At 37.6% G+C, this 21,483-nt stretch overlaps 2 protein-coding genes across 13 annotated transcripts in view; both read left to right on the top strand.

Annotated features, from left to right (window-relative positions):
• LOC126108500 (zinc finger protein 93-like) overlaps positions 1-21,483 on the top strand; it is a 501,709-nt gene that overhangs the window by 357,778 nt on the left and 122,448 nt on the right. For all 12 annotated transcript variants that reach the window (XM_049913764.1, XM_049913765.1, XM_049913758.1 and 9 more), the window contains one exon: positions 13,532-13,624. In XM_049913764.1, the coding sequence (XP_049769721.1) occupies positions 13,532-13,624 (93 nt within the window). The remainder of the gene's footprint in view (positions 1-13,531; positions 13,625-21,483) is intronic.
• Positions 1-21,483, top strand: part of LOC126108499 (zinc finger protein 436-like) — a 501,483-nt gene that overhangs the window by 357,421 nt on the left and 122,579 nt on the right. The window lies entirely within an intron of this gene.

Genomic DNA, 21,483 nt, shown 5'->3' on the forward strand with positions numbered 1-21,483 from the left:
ATCGTTAGGTGTAGGGAGTGCCTATGTTGTTGGCGACACCCCAAATCACTTTCAGCTTCCCGACCAGTGTTCGGTCTATACTGCGGAGCTTTACGCTGTTCCCCGGCTGTCCACTACATCCGCCGCCATCAGCGGATACAGTACGTTATCTGCTCCGATTCTCTCAGCTCTCTCCTCAGTCTCCAAGCTCTTTATCTTGTGCACCCTCTGGTCCACCGGATTCAGGACTGTCTGCGCTTGCTCCACCTGGGGGGCGTCTCGGTGGCGTTCCTCTGGCTCCCGGGACACATTGGTATCTGCAGAAATGAGGCGGCCGATATTGCAGCCAAGGCTGCAGTCTCTCTTCTTCGGCCAGCTATTCCATCGCTTCCCGTCGCCGATCTACGGAGCGTTTTATGTCGTCGTGTTGTTCATTTATGGCACGCGCACTGGTCAACACTTCCCCAAAATAAATTGCGGGACGTGAAAACTCTTCCTTGTGCTTGGACCTCTTCCTCCCGAACGCGTCATCGGGAGGAGGTAATTTTAACTAGACTCCGGATAGGGCACTGTCTTTTTAGCCATAGACATCTTTTAAGCGACGATCCTCCCCCACTCTGTCCCCACTGCTCTCAGTTGTGGACGGTAAGACACCTTTTAATTGAGTGCCCCTATTTTACTCCGTTACGCGCCCGTCTACGGCTGTCGCCTGATATATCGTCAATTTTAGCAGATGACACGCGATCGGCCGATCGCGTTCTAGAGTTCATTCATGCCAGTGAAATGACGTCAGTCATTTGAAGTTTTTTTTTGGGACAACCAACCCCCTTCTGTAGTGAATTTTTAAGCCTTCCTTCTGCTTTTAGTTTCTCCAATTGTATGACTTTCGTTCCGATTGCTGCTAGTTTCCGTTTTCGTTTTTTTACTGTTTCCTAAGTCACAGACCGGGCGCTAATGACCTTAGCAGTTTTGCGCCCTAAAACCATAACAAAAAAAAAGTCATCATGTGACACTTCAAAACCCAAATAAATAATGGATGGTTGAAAAACTGTCTTTTCCAAATTGCACTTTAACCATGCAGACTGTAAAACAGAAAATAGAGCACAAAGCTTCTGCAAATGTTTCTCTGTGGAGGTGCTGGACACTGCAGTGTCATCTAAATAGTTGATGCAGCCTCAAACTGTTGCAATAAGTTGCTCTAAGGTGTTGAAAAATAGGTGGCGTGCTTGCTACGTCAAAAGGCAAATGCTGGTATTGATAAAGCTCAAATGGGTATTGATAACTATAAGGCATTTAGATTCCTCACTGAACGGCAGCAGCCGGTCGGTGTGGCCGTGCGGTTCTAAGCGCGTCAGTTTGGACCCGCGTGACCGCTCCGGTCGCAGGTTCGAATCCTGCCTCGGGCATGGATGTGTGTGATGTCCTTAGGTTAGTTAGGTTTAAGTAGTTCTAAGTTCTAGGGGACTGATGACCTCAGTAGTTAAGTCACATAGTGCTCAGAGCCATTCTTTGAACAGCAGCAGTAAATATGCCACTCCGAAGCCAGTCTGTGAAAAATATGGCCCCCCAATAATATTGTTAACAGATCATCAGGGTGCAGAATAGGAAAGGTATTAGTGATTGACTGTGGAGTAATAGATTTTCAAAATCACTGCAGAGGTGTTATTTACTGGTAGGTCTTTTGATTATCAACAGTAGTGCTGACTATTGACTGGAAGAAATAGGTCGAATAACATAACGTGATTGAAGACACACTAATTCTGCTGTTGCTTGATCCTGTGAGTTTACTGGTACCAGGTGGACCCAGAAAAAATGCTGTCAGAGAGACTGTTTCATCAGAATGTAAGACTGACATTCTGTTGCACCACCCAGTCCTGGGAAAAATAGAGAGGAAAATTTGACACAGGGTATCTAACTGTTTATATGGAAGTTTATCATAAACCACATGCACTTCATCATTGATGGCGAATCAAAACCGTTGAAAAGCACCCAAGCAGAGTTTCAGTGTAAACATTCTCCACAACTAGGAATTTTAATGAAAAAACCACAGCCTTGGAAGTCACTGGTGCAGAAAATGTTCAACAATGGGAATGTGTTGTTTTGTATTACTCATCTACCTCTGTGACACTGGTGTCAGAGGGGGAGAATCCAAATCCACATAAGTCTGTGAATTCACCAGTGTTGCTACAGCCCACGCACGCACACACACGTCAGTGTATATCTTGCTTTGTAACACTGTCACTGCTGACATACTGTTCATATCAATGTTCATTTCATCCCCACTCAGATTTGGGAAGGAGTTAGGTACAGAAGCAATGTGTCCTTTGTTATGGCACGTGTTACATGTTTTCCAGCTCTTGGGACACGCAGTCCATTCGTGTTGAATGAAGCAGTGTGGGCATAAAGGCAGTAGAGCATTAGCCTGTCACTGTTGTGATTTGGTCTGTTGTCACAAATGACAATTACCTGTACAACATAAAGACATTTGCTGGACTGCTGCAGTAGAGTGATATGTTCCATTGTGGACTGACTGAAGGCTGGGAAGTGTGAGAGGGACAGATTCCCGATATTTCAGATCAGACTTCCACCTGACTGCCTGCAGCCCATGAAACGTCAAATGACTGAGGTGTCTTCATGACTTCCAAAACGGTACGATTTTCACATTGTAGAACTCACTCTTGAACTTTCCTATCAGGAGAAGAATGTATTGCATCACGAACCATTTGATCTCCATAGGATTCCTTATGAAAATTTGTCACAAAATTATGTTGGCTAAGTCAATGTATTTCTGCTGCCCATGCCCTGTATGACTCTTTCGGTTGCTTTTCGCAGTGGTAAAATTCCACATGAGCAGCCATAACGTATGTTTACAGTGGAAGTAGAAAATAACTCACAAGTGATTGAAAGAAAGGCTGGAAAATTCTTGCAAGGGTTTGGGCTGATGCAACAACTGATACATGTGAGGTGAAATCCATGACAGAAAAGGGCCTTGCACAAGTATGTGCATGTTACCTTAAATGCTTGGAATGTTGCTACAGGCATTTTTTGTTTATGTCCTGGTTCTCTGCTGCATCATTGTATACAGTGAGTGGCAGCAGGTATGTTGTTGGCGGGGCTCCAGGTTGTGCCAGTGTAGTCGTTAAACTGGAAATAGCAGCTGTCAATGCTGTTGCGTGCAAAGAGATTGAAGCACTGCCTCCATGAAAATTAAACTCAAAGGATCAATGACTGATGCGCTTCATGTGGAGTCAGGTACTGTACTTGCTACCAAAAAAGTGTTCTAACCCCAGAACACAGTATGTTATTGCTCAAAACAGTACACACACACACACACACACACACACACACACACACACACACACACAAATGTAAGACAAGGTAGAATGCAATTAGCAATACACAAATGGTTGGCAGAGCCTTGTGCTCCAGCCTACATTGTCATTAGCTCCATCAAGGGGTGGTTGCACAAGCAACTGCTGTCATATTAGCAAGCCAGGCGACCTCTAGTGGCTGAACCAAGCAAAAACTTCACGTGCCAACTATGAAGCAGTGTACACACAAGATTGGTAGTTCAGCAGGTGTAAACAATAAATTATCATCTTTTGCTTTATACAGGTTTGTGCCACCAGTAAATTGGTAAGGAAGGTGATATTTTGAAAAAGGATTTGTGTTTCAGTGATCTGTCAAATTTTTCTTGCAATAGCACATTCCTGTTATTATTTAGTTTAAAACCAAAATTTTTAAGTCTGAGACATGTTGCAGGCAGGCAGTCCTGAAAACAAGAACAAAATAAGAACAGATAATATTCATTAGTTTCCAGAAGGTAAGGTTAGTATACAGGGTGATTCACTAATATTTTAATATGTTATTCTACCAGTAAAACTAAAGGAAAAAGTTCATATAAACATAGGTCTGCAAATGTTTGGTTATGGAGTTATGACTATTGAAAGATTTTGTCTGCAAGTTTATCCACTTTGTTAATACGAAGCTATCGCAGAACAGTACAAGGTTAAAGTAAAGTACAATTTCCATTTATTTAGTTGTTATTGGTCTGGTGAATCTGATAAAACATGTTCCAGGTGAGTATCTGCAGTAGTTTTGCAGAATATCCAGAGAAGCAAAGGTTATTGTACAAGTAAATTTGTATACTTTCCATTAAGAATGTAGAAACATTTGTCATTGTTGACAACCGTTAGTGAGTTGTTTGTCATTTCCTAACCATGAAATGCGTTAGTTCTCTGTATTGTTCAGTGAAAGAACATAACAAGTGTGTTTAAGTGAAACAACATGGTAAGTGTTCTCGATTGTAGATTGTTTAAGAAATAGGGATGCCTATCAAATTTATGACCAAGAAATGGTGTTTATTTATGGCAAGTGTGATGGTAATGCTATGGCTGCAGTTAACAATTCCGAAAGTGTGACCCATTAGTGGAAGATTTCAAAATTTACAGGAGACAAGTTCTCTACCTAGCGTTTATTATCAGTGCGAGCTCTCGATACATGAAGACGATGATGAGGATGTTATGGATGATGTTCAATATAGCCTGGGTACCAGTACCCGACACATCTCTCAGCGATTAGGCATTTCACAATCTAAAGTATGGCGTACACTGAAGTAAATAACCTGTATCCTTACCATAAACAAAAAGTGCATCATTTACCTCTGAAGATCCCGCTATTTGCTTGGACTTGTGCAACTGCTTAAATACTTGTCAACTGTTACACAAATACATTTTATTTACTGTTGAGGCACACTTTACTCGAGATGGTATAAACAATTTTTATAACAAACACGTATGATCTGAAGCAAAACCATAAACTACAGAGCAATGCAATTTGCAGCAGCAATTAGCATAAATGTATGGTAGGGTGTAATCAGCACACACTTTATTGGACCATTCATTTTCCCAGGACATCTAACAGGCGAGACATACTTAAAATTCTTTAAAGAAAAAATGCCCCGCTTCCTCAAAGATGTCCCAATTGCTACGCCATTGAAAGTGTGTTTTCAACATGGTGGTGCACCTCTAAATTTCACCAATGCTGTTACTACACATTTAAATGAACACATTTTCCCCAGAAATGGATTGGTTTTGGTGCTACAGGTATGTGGCCACCGAGATCATCCCATTTGACACCAATGGATTTTTGTGTATGGGGATCGATGAAAGACGGTTTATGAGGCATTACTTGCTTGAATTATGAATGCATTAGACAAAATTAAGAACAACTCTGTGAAACTGAAACGTGCAACAAAATCTATTCATACATGTGCAGCTAAATGCATTGAACTTGGAGAAATTTTTGAACATTTATTGTGAAATTGTATGAACACTGTACAACTTCCTTATAATTGAGCTTTGTTTTTTCCGTTTTAACATGAATTCACATGTGCTATGGTATTAATAAAAGCAGATTATCTGACACATTCATGCAGTTTCAGTTAACGTTATTACTGCCGTTTTTCCAAACTTAAATTCTCTTTAACTTCTGTTGCAAACATTGTGTAATTGTGTGGAATTAAAAAAAAAAAGAAAGAATGAGGCCAAGTAAATAATAAATTAAAAATTTTATGAAATTACTTCTTTGCTTTTCTGGATGTTTTTAACCTCGTACTGTTTTTCGATGGCTTCATATTAACAAAGTTGCTACATTTCAGGCAAAATCTTTTATTAGCCATAACTCTGTAACTAAACATTTGCAGACCTATGTTTGCATGAATTTGTTTCTTTAGTTTTACTTGTGGAATAACATATTAATATATTTGCATATTTTCATGAATCACCCTGTATTTCATCAGAATGAATGGAACTGAAAAAAAAGGTATATTCACAAATTCGATATGATGGAGCAGATCATATATTAGAGCTTTTTTCTGTGCCTATGTAAGCACCATGTAACCACAGGTACAGAAAAGTTAAACGTAAGTGGAAGTCGTATGTACTAAAGAGTTTTTCGCTAGTGTTCGTGTGTTTACAGTGGTTCTGCACTTATATGTAATATACCCCATACCTGAGAGAGATGTGTAAAGCGAGAGTGGTGACACAAAAAAAAAAAAACCACATATTACAGGATAATTCAAGAAAACCAAACCTTGCAGTGCGACTGATATTGTTCTACATACCAAGTTGAATAATCATGAATTAATAGTGATTTATCTCATCAAAACAGTGTGTCCTCACAAAAATCTGTGAGTCAGTTTATCTGTGGCCCTTGTCCATTTAATTTTACTCTTCCCTCCACAAGCAAAGACTCATCTGAAAGGACATATTTTTGTAAGAGTGATAAGCACATAAAGTTGTCATTTTCTTTACCTTTTGTTACATTTCATCCTGTGTTTGGAGTGGCATTTTCTGCCTTCAGCACATTTGCACAGTTCTTTCATCATGACTAATTCAACCGGTAACATAGGTCCCATCAGGAAGGATAACCTTCTGACATTTGGAATAAGTCAAAGTATTTAAACAAGTACCATAGCTACAAATACTTTCGACTGGGTCACATTTATAAATTTCTGTATCTTCATCCTTGCCAACATGGTCTCCATTTCTGCTGGTTGCAGCTGGATGATTTCCTTTCATGGATTTGCAGATGTGTGATGGAATGTCCCCTGCCTCCCCCACTACTGCATGTTGACTACTGGAAACCAGTGTGCTGAGGGATGTTCTGTATAGTGAGGTTCTATTTGAAGCCAATAGAGTTGGTTGTTCTCTAAGCCACAGTTTTGCAGCATGGAACTTTTTGCAAAATTTCTGAAAACTCACATGTTTTCTTCTGGTGAAGGACAGTAGTAGAATGACGCCAGAATAAAATTTGCCATTTATTGAATGATTTTATAAAATTCATGACAAGAGCCCAACAAAACATTTATGACATGCCAAATTAGAACCATGTAACAAGTACTGTATTAAACTTCTCATAACTGGGATTCACAGCCATGTGAAATTTTTGGAAAGACATCATGTTTACGCCAGTGACGGGTAAACTTTTTGTTTCCACTATTGCAATTTTGGCCTTGCACCATTATCAAGTGCAGGAGTTTTGGCTTTAAACCAAGTCAACTTTATACAGGCTGACACATTTATATGTCATTGTTATATGCTGTTATATACATTCGTAATGCTGCTAAGTAGTGCGAGCACACATGTTGATATATTGTAAAACAGCACAGTCTGTACATACACATGTTCATTCCCCCATCACTAGCAACTGTTGCACTAAGCCACAGTAGTTCGCTGCTGTGGTGTAGTGCAAAAGTTACTAGTGATGGGGGAACGAACATGTGTATGTACAGACTTTGCTGTTTTACAATATATCAACATGTGTGCTCGCACTACTTACCAGCATTACAAAAGTATTTAACAGCAAATAACGAGGCCATATAGATGTGTCAGACTGTATAAAGTCGACATGACTTAAAGCCAAACCATTTGCATTTGATAATGGCCTAAGGCTGACATAGCAATAGTGGAAATAAAAAGTTTAACAACCACTGGCATAAACATGATGTCTTTCAAAAAGACTTTATTAAACCTTCCTTCATTGCAACTCCCTGTAATTACCGTATTTTTCAAGAAATGTGTCACAGCTTTCATTGCAGCTTCCTGTAATTATTGTATTTTTCAAGAAATATGTCACAGCACACTAAGGTGTGCTGAAAAGTGATGCCTCCAAATTTTTTATGTGAATACTCTTAAAGCTCTTTAAATAAAAAGGAACATTCTACATCTTTGTTCTTAAAGTCTGTATATTTGCAGCTCTCTGCCACTACAGGCTACTGAATCACAGAATGCTGTAATTGAGTTTCAAATTTGAGGAGTTTGTTCACAGATGGAGCATTTTCTCCTTCAGCATTACAATGCCAGACCACACACGAGCATTGCAGCATCTGTAACAATCTATCACCTTGGGTACACTATCATTGATCATCCTCTATACAGTCCCAATTTGGCCCCATCTGATTTCCATCTGTCTCTAAAATGTGAAGGATACCTTTGAACACTTCACTTTCGCCAGGGTGACAGTGTTTAGAAATAAATATGTAGACATGGAGGATAAAACTGTAGAATCTTAATAACATCTGTTTTATTTAAAAAGCTGTAAGAGTTTTCACATAAAAAATTCAGAGACTTTTTATCTTGCCCTTGTATATTAGGAAAGGCTGCAGTGGCGTGACTCGTTTGTGTAACTGTGTGTACCTGTACTGTTGGCACAAACATGTTGCATGGGTGAGGAAGGTTAACTGTCAAGAGAGCAGACTAAAATATGGTTCCTAAAGTGGGACAGCTGCCTCTCCAGAAGCTGCAGAGGGAACATGCTGAAAGATTCAGTTAGATGGCCTTATTAGTCAACAGGCCTGTGCTGTGTTATTGCTGTGAATGGTTTGAAGGAAAACTACAGCCATTCTATTTCCTGCAGATACACATATCTACTGTATGATTTAATTATGGTAGCATTATCGTTGGTGAACTATTCCATGACTAACTTTCAGATATCTAGAATGGTGATAGGAGGATAGTAAGGACAGTGATGTTGTGATCAGATAAATCAAACATGGCATCCGGCAAGTCAGAAGATGGTACGTCTGATCCCTCCATTGGGTAGTTTGGTAAGTGCACTTACAGGCGGAAGTACATATCTTAAAGTGTGGTAGCAGGAAGAACAGGTTTTATGTTCAGGTGAATAGAGCTTTATGAACAGAAACACAAATGCAGTAGATGTAATACTGAATACAAAATATCACATTTGATATACTGTAAACAGTATACTGAATTCCATAATGTAATCCAGATAGTCACAAAGCCAAGACCTACCACAGTAGTGCAAAAATATGTGCCTACTAGATCCACAGATGATAAAGCAATTGAAAAAATGTATAATGAGATAAAAGAAATTATTCAGATTGTCCAGGGAGATAAGAATTTGAGATAGGGCTGGAATTTGATTTTAGGAACAGGAAAATAGTACAGTAATGGAAATCAGTATAAAGGCATGAATATTTGTTGGAAAAATTGACATTGTTGGCTGTAATAATTGTGTACAGTGTATATGCAATAGTCTGAGATCCAGTATGACAACAAACACAGTCAAATGGTAGTGCAGTTGATGTAATACGGTATATAACTAGACATCAATGTTTCAGGTGGTAGATGGTATAACTCAATATAGAGGAGCAGGCTCTGTCTGGTATTACTGTGTACATATTTACCTTTACAACAAATAAGAAACACACTATTAATGGCAGTGTGAGTTGTGTACATAAACCATGATTGTGACACTGTCATATGGGAAACAGCATGGGATGAAAAAGAAAAAGATCAATGTGTACAAGGTAACGGAATTCTCTGATCATCATATCACTAAGTGGTAGAACCATTCAATTACAGTGATTGATAATTTCGTTAGATTGGGTGCACGATATGGATGAAAGGAAAATATGAGAAAAGTAGAAAATTATCTGAGTCACGGAAAGGTTTCCTTTTGTGCAAAGCAAGGGCTACAAACTGTTGTTCTTCTCAACTTGTCCCTGATTTACAGTTGTCAGTAACTGACAGACATGTACAAGAAATTTTGTCAAGTTCCAAACATCTTGCATTCAAGGAATGACTGCAGAAACGTGCTCTAACACTGAAACATAAATAAGCTAGACTGGAGTTGTTCACTGAAGAACATATGTGGACTTCAGATTGGGATACAGAGATTTTTGTTGATGAGAGGAAATTTAATTTAGATTTCCAGTTGGACTTCAGTATTATTGGCGTGATGTGAGGGCTGTGCAGCAAGTAAGATTGAACATAAATTTTGGTGGCAGAAGTGTTGCAGTTTGGGCAGTCTTCAGGACTAAACATAAATTACCCATTGCTTGGCTAAACACAAGAATGGACTCTTGAGACATACACTACACTGAGATGCTAGAGCCAGAATTGATTAGAATGTATCAGAACCTAGGCAATGAACGTCAACAAGTTAATGCATCTATGCACGTTTCTGCTACATGCCTTGCGTGGTATGAAGATACAGATATGGATGTTTTGCTCTGGCATGCGCACAGCCACCTTTGGGGAATACTTGCAGAGTGTTTTTGCCACAGTTGAAGGCAATTTGAGGTTGTATGTGAGCTGAAAATTGCAATAAAGTTCACTGCAAGAACTACAAATTGCAACAAAATCAACGCTGAAGAGAATTTTGAACAAAGGAACTAACAATCCAATAACACAACACAACAGGACAGTGAGTGCCTTTATACCATCTTCCATCTAGGAAATGCAAATGCCTTATTTTGCTACGTTAAGAAAGAAGCTATGTAATTCCATCATAATAGTGCGTGTATTATATATATTTACTACATTCATAATAAATTTAATACAGTATGCTACAGACATTGGAATATTACTTTCATTGTAACTGCTCCTTTATACTGATTTCCAGTACCATAAAAGAACTGAATGGAGAAAGAATAAAAGGGGAAACTGTCTGATAGAATTTTGTATACAGTAGAATTTAATCATTGCTAATACTTGGTTTAAGAATCCTAAAAGGATTCTTTACATGAAAGGGACCTGGAGACATGAGAATGTATCCGATTGTATAATGCTGCAAGCGAGAGAGAGAGAGAGAGAGAGAGAGAGAGAGAGAGAGAGAGAGAGAGATTGATTTAGAACCCAGATGTTTCCAAGAGCAGTTGTGTATTCTGATTATAATTTCTTTTTATGAACTACTTATTGAAACTGAAGATATTTAAAAAAATTTGGTACACGCAACTTGCATAAAGTGAAAAAAATGAAAGGTTGTTCAAATGGGGAATTAGGCAGCTATTGACTGAAACAAGGGAAAGGAATACTGTAGAAAACAAATAGGTAGCACTGAAATTTGCTAATGGCAATGTATTTCTGTCAAAAATGGCAAAATACTTGGGAGATCAACTGAACATAATTCTGTGTATCTTGGAAATGGGTTATGCAGTGAACATCACCAAATGTAAAACAGTGTTGCTGGAATGTATTGCAATTACATTCAAAGATTCCAATGTAATTAGATCTGAAAATAAGACAATATAGTAGTAATAGGAGTAGTAGTAATAGTAGTAGTAGTAGTATGTTTTACTATTTGGGCAGCAAAATAACTGATCGCTGATGTATAGAGGATATGAGACCAGCAATAGCAAGAAAAGCTTTTCATAAAGAGTGTATGTAAATTTCTAACAGAATTTCAAGTGTTATGAAATACCTTCTGAAAGTAACTTTTGTGCTCCAGCCTTGTACAGAAATGAAATGTGGATGTTAAACAGCACAGAAAAGAGGGGAAGACAAGCTTTTGAAATGTTGCGGATAAGGCGGGTAGATCAGGTACCCACTGAAGAGGTACAGAATTGAATTCGAAAGGAAAGAAATGTATGGCATAGCTTATCTAAAAGAAAAAGTATGTTGACAGGACACATCTTGTGCCATCAAGGAATAGTCAGTTTGGTAATGAATAGATGTTTGGGAGTTAAAAATTGTAAATACACAGTAATGCATGATTACAGGAAGCAGTGTCAATTATGGGGGCTTTAATAGTTACAAAAGGATAGAGACTGTCGCAGTATAGATTAGGTTGGAGAGCTGCCTCAAACCAGTCTTTGGACTGATGATGATATATAACACATACATAAGTCTAGAATTGTGCAGCATCAATTATTTGTTGTATGTAACCCAGTCTCCCTCTCTCCCTGCAGCTCCTTCTAGTACTGTGGAAATTATTTCGCGGTGTATTAACATGCCCTATCGTTGTGTCCCTTTTTCTTGTCAGTATTTTCCAAATGCTTCTTTCTTTGTCAATTCTGGTGACTGAAACAAAGAAAAAAATCCCTTCGCTCAAGAACAGCTAACAATTGTTGTTCAAGTGCTGTTTTATATGAGAGTGGTAAGCACATTGCACAAAGATGTTCAAATTCTGATAGATTGGAGGCACAGTAATATAACGGATACCAAATTGTTCAAAGTTAGTAGAGAGAGTTTCAAGAGATAATCCAGCAGTGCAGTGTTTGAAATAGGTTTAAATATGTTATAAAGACCAAGCAAGAGACCAACAAGGCAAATAGGGAGTTGTGATATTGACAAGTAAACAAATTTTCAAGAAAATACAACACTCAAGAAGTGGTAAGTGATGTAGTTTTGGAACCAGAGTGAAAGCACTGGACATTATATGCATTGTCTTAGAGTGAGAGAAAAAGGGAAACTTCAAGGCAAATAGCATCTTCAGTTACAATGTACAATAAGTGTTACAGTATTTCATTTATAAAGGGACATTGTTGCTGTGTTACTTCAGAAACTTCTTTTTTGATTATGTTGGCAAAATTGAAGCCATTCACTGACTCAACATCTCATTGTGAGCCCTTCGACTGTGATAGTAGTTGAAGCACAGTTTAGTGCAGCATTGCTCTGGTGTGATAGCAGTGTAGCTGTTTATTTGAAAACACTTGTTTCTCATTTTACTTAGAATACTGGGTCCATTTGATTTCAGCACAACTGCTGGTCTATCCCCATTCTTCATTACCTACTCTAAAGCCAACAGGTATGATCTCAGTGTACAATAAATGATTTTGCTGTCAGTTAAATGTCATCGCATTTTATAAAATTTAATTTTACTGACAGATAATGTTTCAGTATATATTCCATTGTTTCTGTCAATTCTATGTTTGCATACTTTGCTATGAGACTGCAGTATTGTGATAGATCACAGTAAATAGTGTAAATACTGTAAATAACTTAACCTAGTTCTCGAAGTGCCAGTCCATAAGCAGGAACATAATTGATGAAATGAGTGGTATTCAACATAGAAAGAGGCCTCACAATGCAAAATACGTGGTACCACACTGCATTTTGCATATAGCAGTGGGTAGATTCAGGATACAAAATAGTTAGATCAGTAAGTTACTTTGGGCATACCCCAAGGGAGTATTAAAAAGTCCTTACTGTTCATTATATATGTAAATGAGAGAGCAGAGGACATTGAAAACCCTGTGAAGCTGTTTAAGGAAGCTACTGTTCCATATTGCTGCAACACCATGGATCTGTAGCAACATTTTTCAGGCGTTAGCTACTTTATCACATATAAGTGAACAGTAATACATGTAACCCAGCCATAAAAGAAACTGTTTCTGGAACACTTGTTTTGCCAGTTTATGAGTATAGAATTGTTACTGGGAAGGTTAGTACAGGAGATACAGAAGATTTAACGAACAGTGATGCAGTTCATCATGAGTGAATTCAGTATGCCAAAGAGCCACGTATTACTTATCCTGTATACTATTATACAGTTAAGTATGCTGCTTATGAGACAGAACTGTGATTGTCTACAAAGATTATTGAGCAAGGTAGCATAGATATGAAACCATATTGATGTAACTTTGAATAGCTGCTCAGAAAATTAGTTTCATTAAATTTCCTTGCATGTGGGAGACGAGAATCATTGCAAACGGGATGATATTCATCATAAAATATTGAGAGGCATGTAATATATGCAGAAATGTGTAAGCACTCATAACTGAGATTTTCTTTTCCTTTTCTTTCAGTTTCCTGAACATGCGTTGGTAACACTGGAGTCCACTAATTGTCCCAAGGAGGAAACACAAAAAAAATTGGGACGAGAAGAAACTGAGAACATTGTAAGCATTAATGTCTGTGAGGCATTGCATGTGGAACGAAAAATTCCTTGGCTAATTGCAGAATGTAAGGGATGTGTTACAAAGAAATAAGTTTTCTGGAACTAAATGCTGTTTGTAATTTCCCTCCATCCTTGTACAGTTCTCCCTGATTCAGGTTTTTTTTTCTGCCACTTGGTGGCAATTGAGAGGAAATTCTTATTAGTGCTTGGAACAATATGTATAACCATACCTACAGCAACTCTTCTTGAAACCGAACATTTTGTATAATGCATGTGTTGGATGTTTTAAATCCAAATTTAGAGGAGCAGTTAGAGAGAAATAGATAGTTGCAGAATAATAATTTGACATGTTTCTCTTTAAATAATGCCTGACTCTTTCATCTTTCCATGGCATTCGGCTACTTTGTTTTAACAAATCATTTACATTTCTTTTTTTTGTGCCGTGGAGGTTATCAAAGGTAATAAATATAACTATGTGATAGCTCACTCCTATGTAGGTTGATACAGGATTCCAATATATATGCAGTGTTGTTAAATTCCATGGTACATTCACAGAAAAACTTTTGAATTTGGCTTTAGCATGCAGTTCTCCACAGAGAACCATTTGTAACATTACAGATTGTCATGGCAGACCTAAGCAAGAAGAATAATCTTGGTATATTTTGTGAGCTTGCTAAGGCCTTTTGTGGAGTACAAAACAATTCATTATGTGATCAAAAGTATCTGGACACCTGGCTGAAAATGACTTCCAAGTTCGTGGCACACTCCATGGCAATGCAGGATTTCAGTATGGTGGTGGCCCACCCATAGCTTTGATGACAGCTTCCATTCTCGCAGGCATATTTGTCAGGTGCTGGAAGGTTTCTTGGGGAATGGCATTCTTCACGGAGTGCTGCACTAATGAGAGGTATTACTGTCAGTTGGTGAGGCCTGGTACAAATTCGGTGTTCCAAATCATCCCAAAGGTGTTCTATAGGATTCAGATCAGTACTCTGTGCAGGCCAGCCCATTACAGGTATGTTATTGTCATGTAACCACCCCACCACAGGCCATGCTTTATGAACAGGTGCTCGATCATGTAGAAATATGAAATCGCCATCCCCGCATTGCTCTTCAACAGTGGGAATCAAAAACGTGCTTAAAACACCAATGTAGGCATGTGCTGTTGTAGTGCCATGCAAAACAACAAGGGATGCAAGCCCCCTCCTTCAAAAACACACACACTATAACACCACTGCCTCCGAAGTTTACTGTTGGCATTACACATGCTAGCAGATGACGATCACCACACCCCGGTATCGGATCGCCACGTTGTGTACCACGATTCCTCACTCTACACAACGTTTCTCCACAGTTCAGTCATCCGATGTTAGCGCTCCTTTCACCAAGTGAGGCATTGTTCGACATTTACTGGTGTGATGTGTGGCTTATGAGAAGCCTTGCGACCATGATATCCAAAGTTTCTCGCCTCCTGCCAAACTGCCATAGTACTTCCAGTGGATCCTGATGCAGTTTGAAATTCCTGTGTGATGGTCTGGATGCATGTCACCTATTACACATTATGACCCTCTTTAATTGTCTGTGGTCTCTGTCAGCCAACTGACAAGGTCAGCCTATACGCTTTTGTGCTGTACGTGTCCCTACAAGTTTCCACTTCACTATCACGTTGGAAACAGTGGACCTAGCGGTGTTATGGAGAGTGGAAATCTCGCATACAGATGTATGACCCAAGTTAAACCCAATCACCTGACAACATTCGGTGTGCCCCAGTCTGCTCTCTCACGATATCTAATAAGGACTGAGGTACTGATATGGAGTACCTTTGCAGTAGGTGGCAGCACAATGCACCTAATATGAAAATTTTATGTTTTTGGTGGTATCCGGATACTTTTGATCACATAGTGTACTTCATAAAGTAATATGATGTGTAATTTGTCATTCGTCTTGTGTGATGGAATGCAGATGGCTACATCAACTGCCTACCTGCTGTGGACTAGTTAATTCATTATGCGCTGTCACCCCCAAGATACTGAAGATATGTTTAAATTTGGTCCTGAGTTTTACTGATGCAATGTTGACATATTTACGTGTCCCATTCCATTGACCTCTCACAGCTGTGGACGAGTTACTTCCCTGTTTTGGTCAAGGCCAATTTTTTGATTATTTATGATACAATACATGTGCCTTACAATACATGTGCCTCTTTCTGTGCTAACATTTGCAAGAAACCTCATTATGATATCTTGAACTTTTTATGAAATTTGATGACTGTTATGACAACATGACTGTCAATGCGCAGGTACGGGAATGGGTGTATCATCAGACCGTCTGTCTGATATAAAAATCAATAACTCTAGAACAAAATCAGATATTATTCTACTCTCAATTTTATTTAAATTGTGATATTTTAACTACATTTCATAAGTTGTGATGCATGAGCTAAAATCAACCATACACAAAGTTTGTGCAATTTGTTTCTTTCTCTCCAAACTTTTTAGAGTTCCGCACAATGATTTACTTATATTGTTGTAGCACAGTAACTGTGATGTATAATGAAAACAAATTCTGTCAGTTATCGAATTAAGATATCAGATTGTTAGGTATGCACAGAACTGAATAACTGAATAACTGTACGAAACAGCATTATCACAACAAATGAGCGCAGGGAGCATGGATGCCAAAGAAGTGTTTATGGTGCAACATCTTCACACTGTGATTTTTGCTGAAAGGAAATTATAAACAACATTGAACATTTGCTGAAATGAAATTATAAACAACATTGAACATTTGCTGAAAGGAAATTATAAACAACATTGTGAGTGCAACACAGTTCAGATATGGAAGTATATAAAAATTTTCCCACAAATTTGTTGCCCATTGGATTATGTAAGGTAATTAGTTTGCCTGTATGTTGCTCAACTGGTTCACATGGAAGTTTAGCCCAGTGATGATCTTCCAGCACCTTGTACAAGTGAAAATATAAATTACCTGAAAAGTATGTAACCTGCATCAGTCCCAATATACTGATAATCAATATCACAAAGAGAATTGCACCTTAGCTCTGGTTTTTGAATGTCACTTAGAAAGAAAAAAATAAGACATTTATTGCCTGTGTATGTGTAACTGTTAAGATGTATGACGAGAGAGAAATAAGATAATTGAAATATACTTGTTCAATATCTTGATTCACTTAATTTTGTAATTTGTCCTTGCATTTTTTCTAAAGTGAGTCTTACATAAATCCTGAAAATTTTGTAATGAAAATATATTTTGAATGTAAGACTTGCAAGCACTTGAGGGAAAAGATTCCATGGTTGAGGGAATCAAAATCGAAGAGGTTATCCTTGTTGGCCTATGAATTTGATAGCTCTTCAGAACAAGCAGTTTGATGGAATGTGCCATGGTGATGAGAAGGTTGTTCAGAAAGTTTCAAAATGTTCACTTCAATATCTTAACAACTGAGAGAATACAAAATTATAGACAAGAATTTTCCCCAGGATATTGCAGTTATGGAGAAAAGATATACTGGGAGGTGAGCTGTTACGTTGGCAGACTACTACTTGACTGTTGACATGGATGCTCAAGAAGCAACTTAGAAGCTGTAAGGCAAATGGAAATGCAAAGCCAATTTATAATTTGATTAAAAATCTTCAAAAGTCGGTTAAGAATTTTGACAATAACAAAAAAAGTATTTGTTGTACTGAATATGTATTCTAGCAGTACTTACCATTATTTTCTCATTCATAACAGATTTATGGTTTTCTGATAATTACTATGAGAAATTTTAAAGAGCATGGGAAATTATTCTTTTCTTTTTGGTTTTATTTAGTAATTTTTTGAGCTGGTGTTTTTTGAATTTTATCACTGCAAGTGTCTCATATTACTCAAATAGTTCATCATCTCAAGGATTCACAATTATGAAAAAAAATTCCTGTATTAAACTTTCAGAGCTACATTGTGAGCCAAATAAGTATGTATATTAATGGTATAAAACTAGTTATGTATTTCCGAAGCTGGTGCTTAGTATTTATTTTAATGTCTGTTTTTCATCATATTATATCTAAATAAGTGTAGCAATCCTAAATATAAATATTTTCAAATATTTGATAACTCTTCATTGCATAGTTTATCAGAGTGTGAATGTAGTTACTACATTTTTATTATTTTTGTTTGAAGTAGTGTTCATTTAATCTCAAACATCATAATAGTTGCTCAGGACCCACTGAGTTCTGCTAAATGGTGGACACCTCTGAAAGCTCCATGAGTAGTGGTCTTACTTTCTGTAGCATGTCCTTACAATTACCTGAATCCCTCAAATTCTTTTATGCATGTTGCCAGTAGCATGCTTTGACCTTGGCGTAGTACTGACTACAAATAACAAAGTAGTTTTTAGTGTAGTCCCCCTGATGAGAAAATCATATTACTAGATAATACCAGAAACTGCTGCTGCTCCAATAGTCAGACCAAAATGAATCATTTTTCACCAGCTGTACCATGTTGTCAACCAGTCTGGGCTGTGTGAAACAAAAAGAAAATTTCCTAAGTTAATTTATCCAGTGTTATCAGGTCATAGAACCCAGTTCTTTTCAGAAAGGCCTGATTACTTTGTAGATTTTGTAGACAACGCAACAAACTTAAAACTATCATCCAGCTGCATTCCGAGATCGCCTATGATTTGAGAAACTGGTGGAAGATGTAGGATGAAGGAAAAAAAAAAGGCAATCAACAGTAGTACTGTCCCATTAGTTATATGGAACACAAATTCACTCAGGATACAAGTGTAGAAAGTGAGACATGATACCGGAAAGAGCTCCCTGTTTCTGTTTGCATAAAGTATATTACAAATTGTCAAATTCATCTGTATTGTAAGTTCATATTGCCTTTGAAACAAGTGCCAATGTTAGAGGTTGTTGTTTTGGTAACTGATCCATGTCTCTCCTTACCTTTCTCCTCACTGCCATCTTTCAAGCAACTACTGCAACTGTGAATGTGGATCATATGATAACAGCCCTTTTTCATAAGTGCACTTCTAAAATGTCATACTCCAACTTCATCACGAAGCTCCCACTTCCAAGGTATCTGAATAAGCTAGTAGTGATAAAAAACTGGTAACAATATAGAAGCTGGTTTATCTGCAATGCATTTCTCACTGTTAATTGAGATAAATATGGCGAATGTCTGAGGTCAAACTGTATTGTGACTGGAAAACAGATTTATTTAATGCAGAGGATTAGCTTTAAAAAAAGACTTATTAAAAATACTTTGCCATGTCACGAAATACATGAAATCTGTACACTATATATAAAAAATGAAAATTTCAAGAACAAAGAAACGGAATTTTGGAATGAAATGAATAAACTCAATGAGACAAATAATGGTCAATGCTCTAATGACCATAGCAGTGAGACGAATGAAACTGATTTGAATTCATTGTCCATTAAGTTCAGTGCATTCTTCTTAACACTTGCTGATAACACAGGGATAGGAAACAGACCATCAAAAGTAGAAGCATTAGACTTACTTGACAGACATTGTATGCTCCTCTAGCTGACATGTTTTGTGTTACCACACATGAAAGATATAACAAAAATCAGTATCTCACATAAAATAATAACTCTTCTGATTATGGCTGTATTACAACCAAAGTACTAAAATTTTGAAATGACTTTGTAGCACTCCACTCACCCCCAGATCTTCTGCACACCATATTACTTACGAAATACTGGCATGTTCCGAAGTATCAGTCATTGGCAGAAGTGCAGTAAAGGAAGTGACCTCTAGTTGCAAGCCCCTCTACCTGCATAAAAATTTGTCTGATTGTAGTAAAATATAGACCAATGTTTGTGATGATCTTCTAACGAGAGCTCTGTTTGGCTTCCATAGAGGCTTGTGTACAAGGAAAGTCATATATGAACTTACAACTCAGCACTGGAAGAATTAGACAAAAAATTATCCCACATGCATTTTTTTTATGTTGGCAAAGCCTTTGAATTTTGTTGTTTTTGTCATTCTGAAGACTGATTTGGTGCAGCTCACCATGTCCTCAAGAAATGTAACAGCTATAGTTTATCCTTGCTTTCATTCATTCAGTGTCGTGTTGACTAATTTTACAATGCCAAATAAATCAACCATGTGTATTGTAGCCCCTGCAACAACTGAAATAGATGCTGCCCCCCGTCAGCAACTATGTTACTCTTCCTCGCCTTTTCAAAAAAACATCATGTTCACATCTCGAACCTAGCGGTACTGCGCAGTGATAAGTGTAACATATGTTAAGGAAATGATAACTAGGATGGAAACTTCAAAATTTTTAGATCTCTGTGTAGAGAAGATTTCAAACTAAACAAAAGAAAAAAAAAACATTTTGGAACTCATAGAATTACTTAGTTCATTCATATTTGCACTTAAAATCATTTCAGTTCTTGGGGAGAAACAAATCAGTAAATTCACGTGTCTTGCATTTCTTAATTCAATAATGCCTTGTGGAAAAATCTTCTGGGGTAACTCAGCTTTAAGAAAGAAAGTCTTCATTGCACAAGAATATTATATGGTGCTAACCCATGTTGTTCACAGTATATCTAATCCTTTGTGAAATTTCTTGTGAATAATCCACTACAGTCCAAAAGGAACAATGATGTAAGTACCTACACTTCCAGAAGAAAAAATGACATAATTTCACAATAAGGGTGAGGTTATCCTTAACACACAGAAGAGTGCACAATGCTGCCACCAGAATCTTTGTTCATCTATCCAGTGACAAAAACTTTCAGTCAGACAGCTAATTTCAATAAAAACTGAAAAAATTTCTTCTTGACAATTTCTTTAGTTTCATGGAAGAATTTATATTTATCTGTTGTGTAAAGAACGGTGGCTAGGACTTACTAATATACATACACATACACATACCCAATTTTTTTTAAGACCATTGTAAATGATAAGTATGTATCCATATTCACATGTGAATGTGGAATAACTCATGGCACATTATTATTAATCTTAATGGTACAAAGGATCCATGGAACATTGAACAGACTGACTAGCCTCCACAGGTAACCTTCCCGTGTGGTTGCATGTACGGTGCTGCTACCTGTATTGTTGAGCCATGGAAGCCACCCCACTGCATCAGTGTCTATGCTCTGTGTGAGGATATAAATTATCTAGATCTTTAAATTATACCAGGGAAACAAAAATGGAATGATGGTAAAGGCATTCCCTCTAGATTTATGATATGATGTTATCAAAACAGGCAGCAGAGTTTCATGTTAATAAATAATACTACAGAAATGACATCATGTAGAATTTGATGCCCTAAGGTTTTAGTGTTTGGTCCACTTCTGGTATGATAGCAGTAAACAGATGAAGGGCCCAAACATGTATCACGTTGCCAGGAGGATAATAGGATGCCCTGATAACTGGTTCCCAACAGACAGCTTAACCTAAAGTAAGACGACTCACATTGTGCAGTTGCAAAAAAAGTGAGAATAACTTAAAAAGTTCCAGAAGTAAATATCAGTGGGCACTCATTACATGAAATCTTGGAAGAGCCTCTTCAAGGATCAAGAGTATGAAGTACTTAGTTGCTAATAAATGAACTCCATAATGGAATATGTGGTTAACAATTAATTAAAGTGTATTGTGGTATCACAACCACACTACTTGAAGAAAGAGCGATATCAATATAAAGCATTTATACCTGTGCAAATTTCAGAATAGAGTTCAATATATGCAGTCTGTAATAGGTTTCCAGTGGGCATTAGGCAGAAAATCGAACATCCTCAGCTATTACAAAACCTTTTTAGGCAGTCCTTGAATCTGTACAAATATTTGGACTGAGGGATGCAATGTCTACGTGGTTTTGGC

Source organism: Schistocerca cancellata, chromosome 11, assembly GCF_023864275.1.
Source record: "Schistocerca cancellata isolate TAMUIC-IGC-003103 chromosome 11, iqSchCanc2.1, whole genome shotgun sequence".
NCBI lineage: Eukaryota > Metazoa > Arthropoda > Insecta > Orthoptera > Acrididae > Schistocerca > Schistocerca cancellata.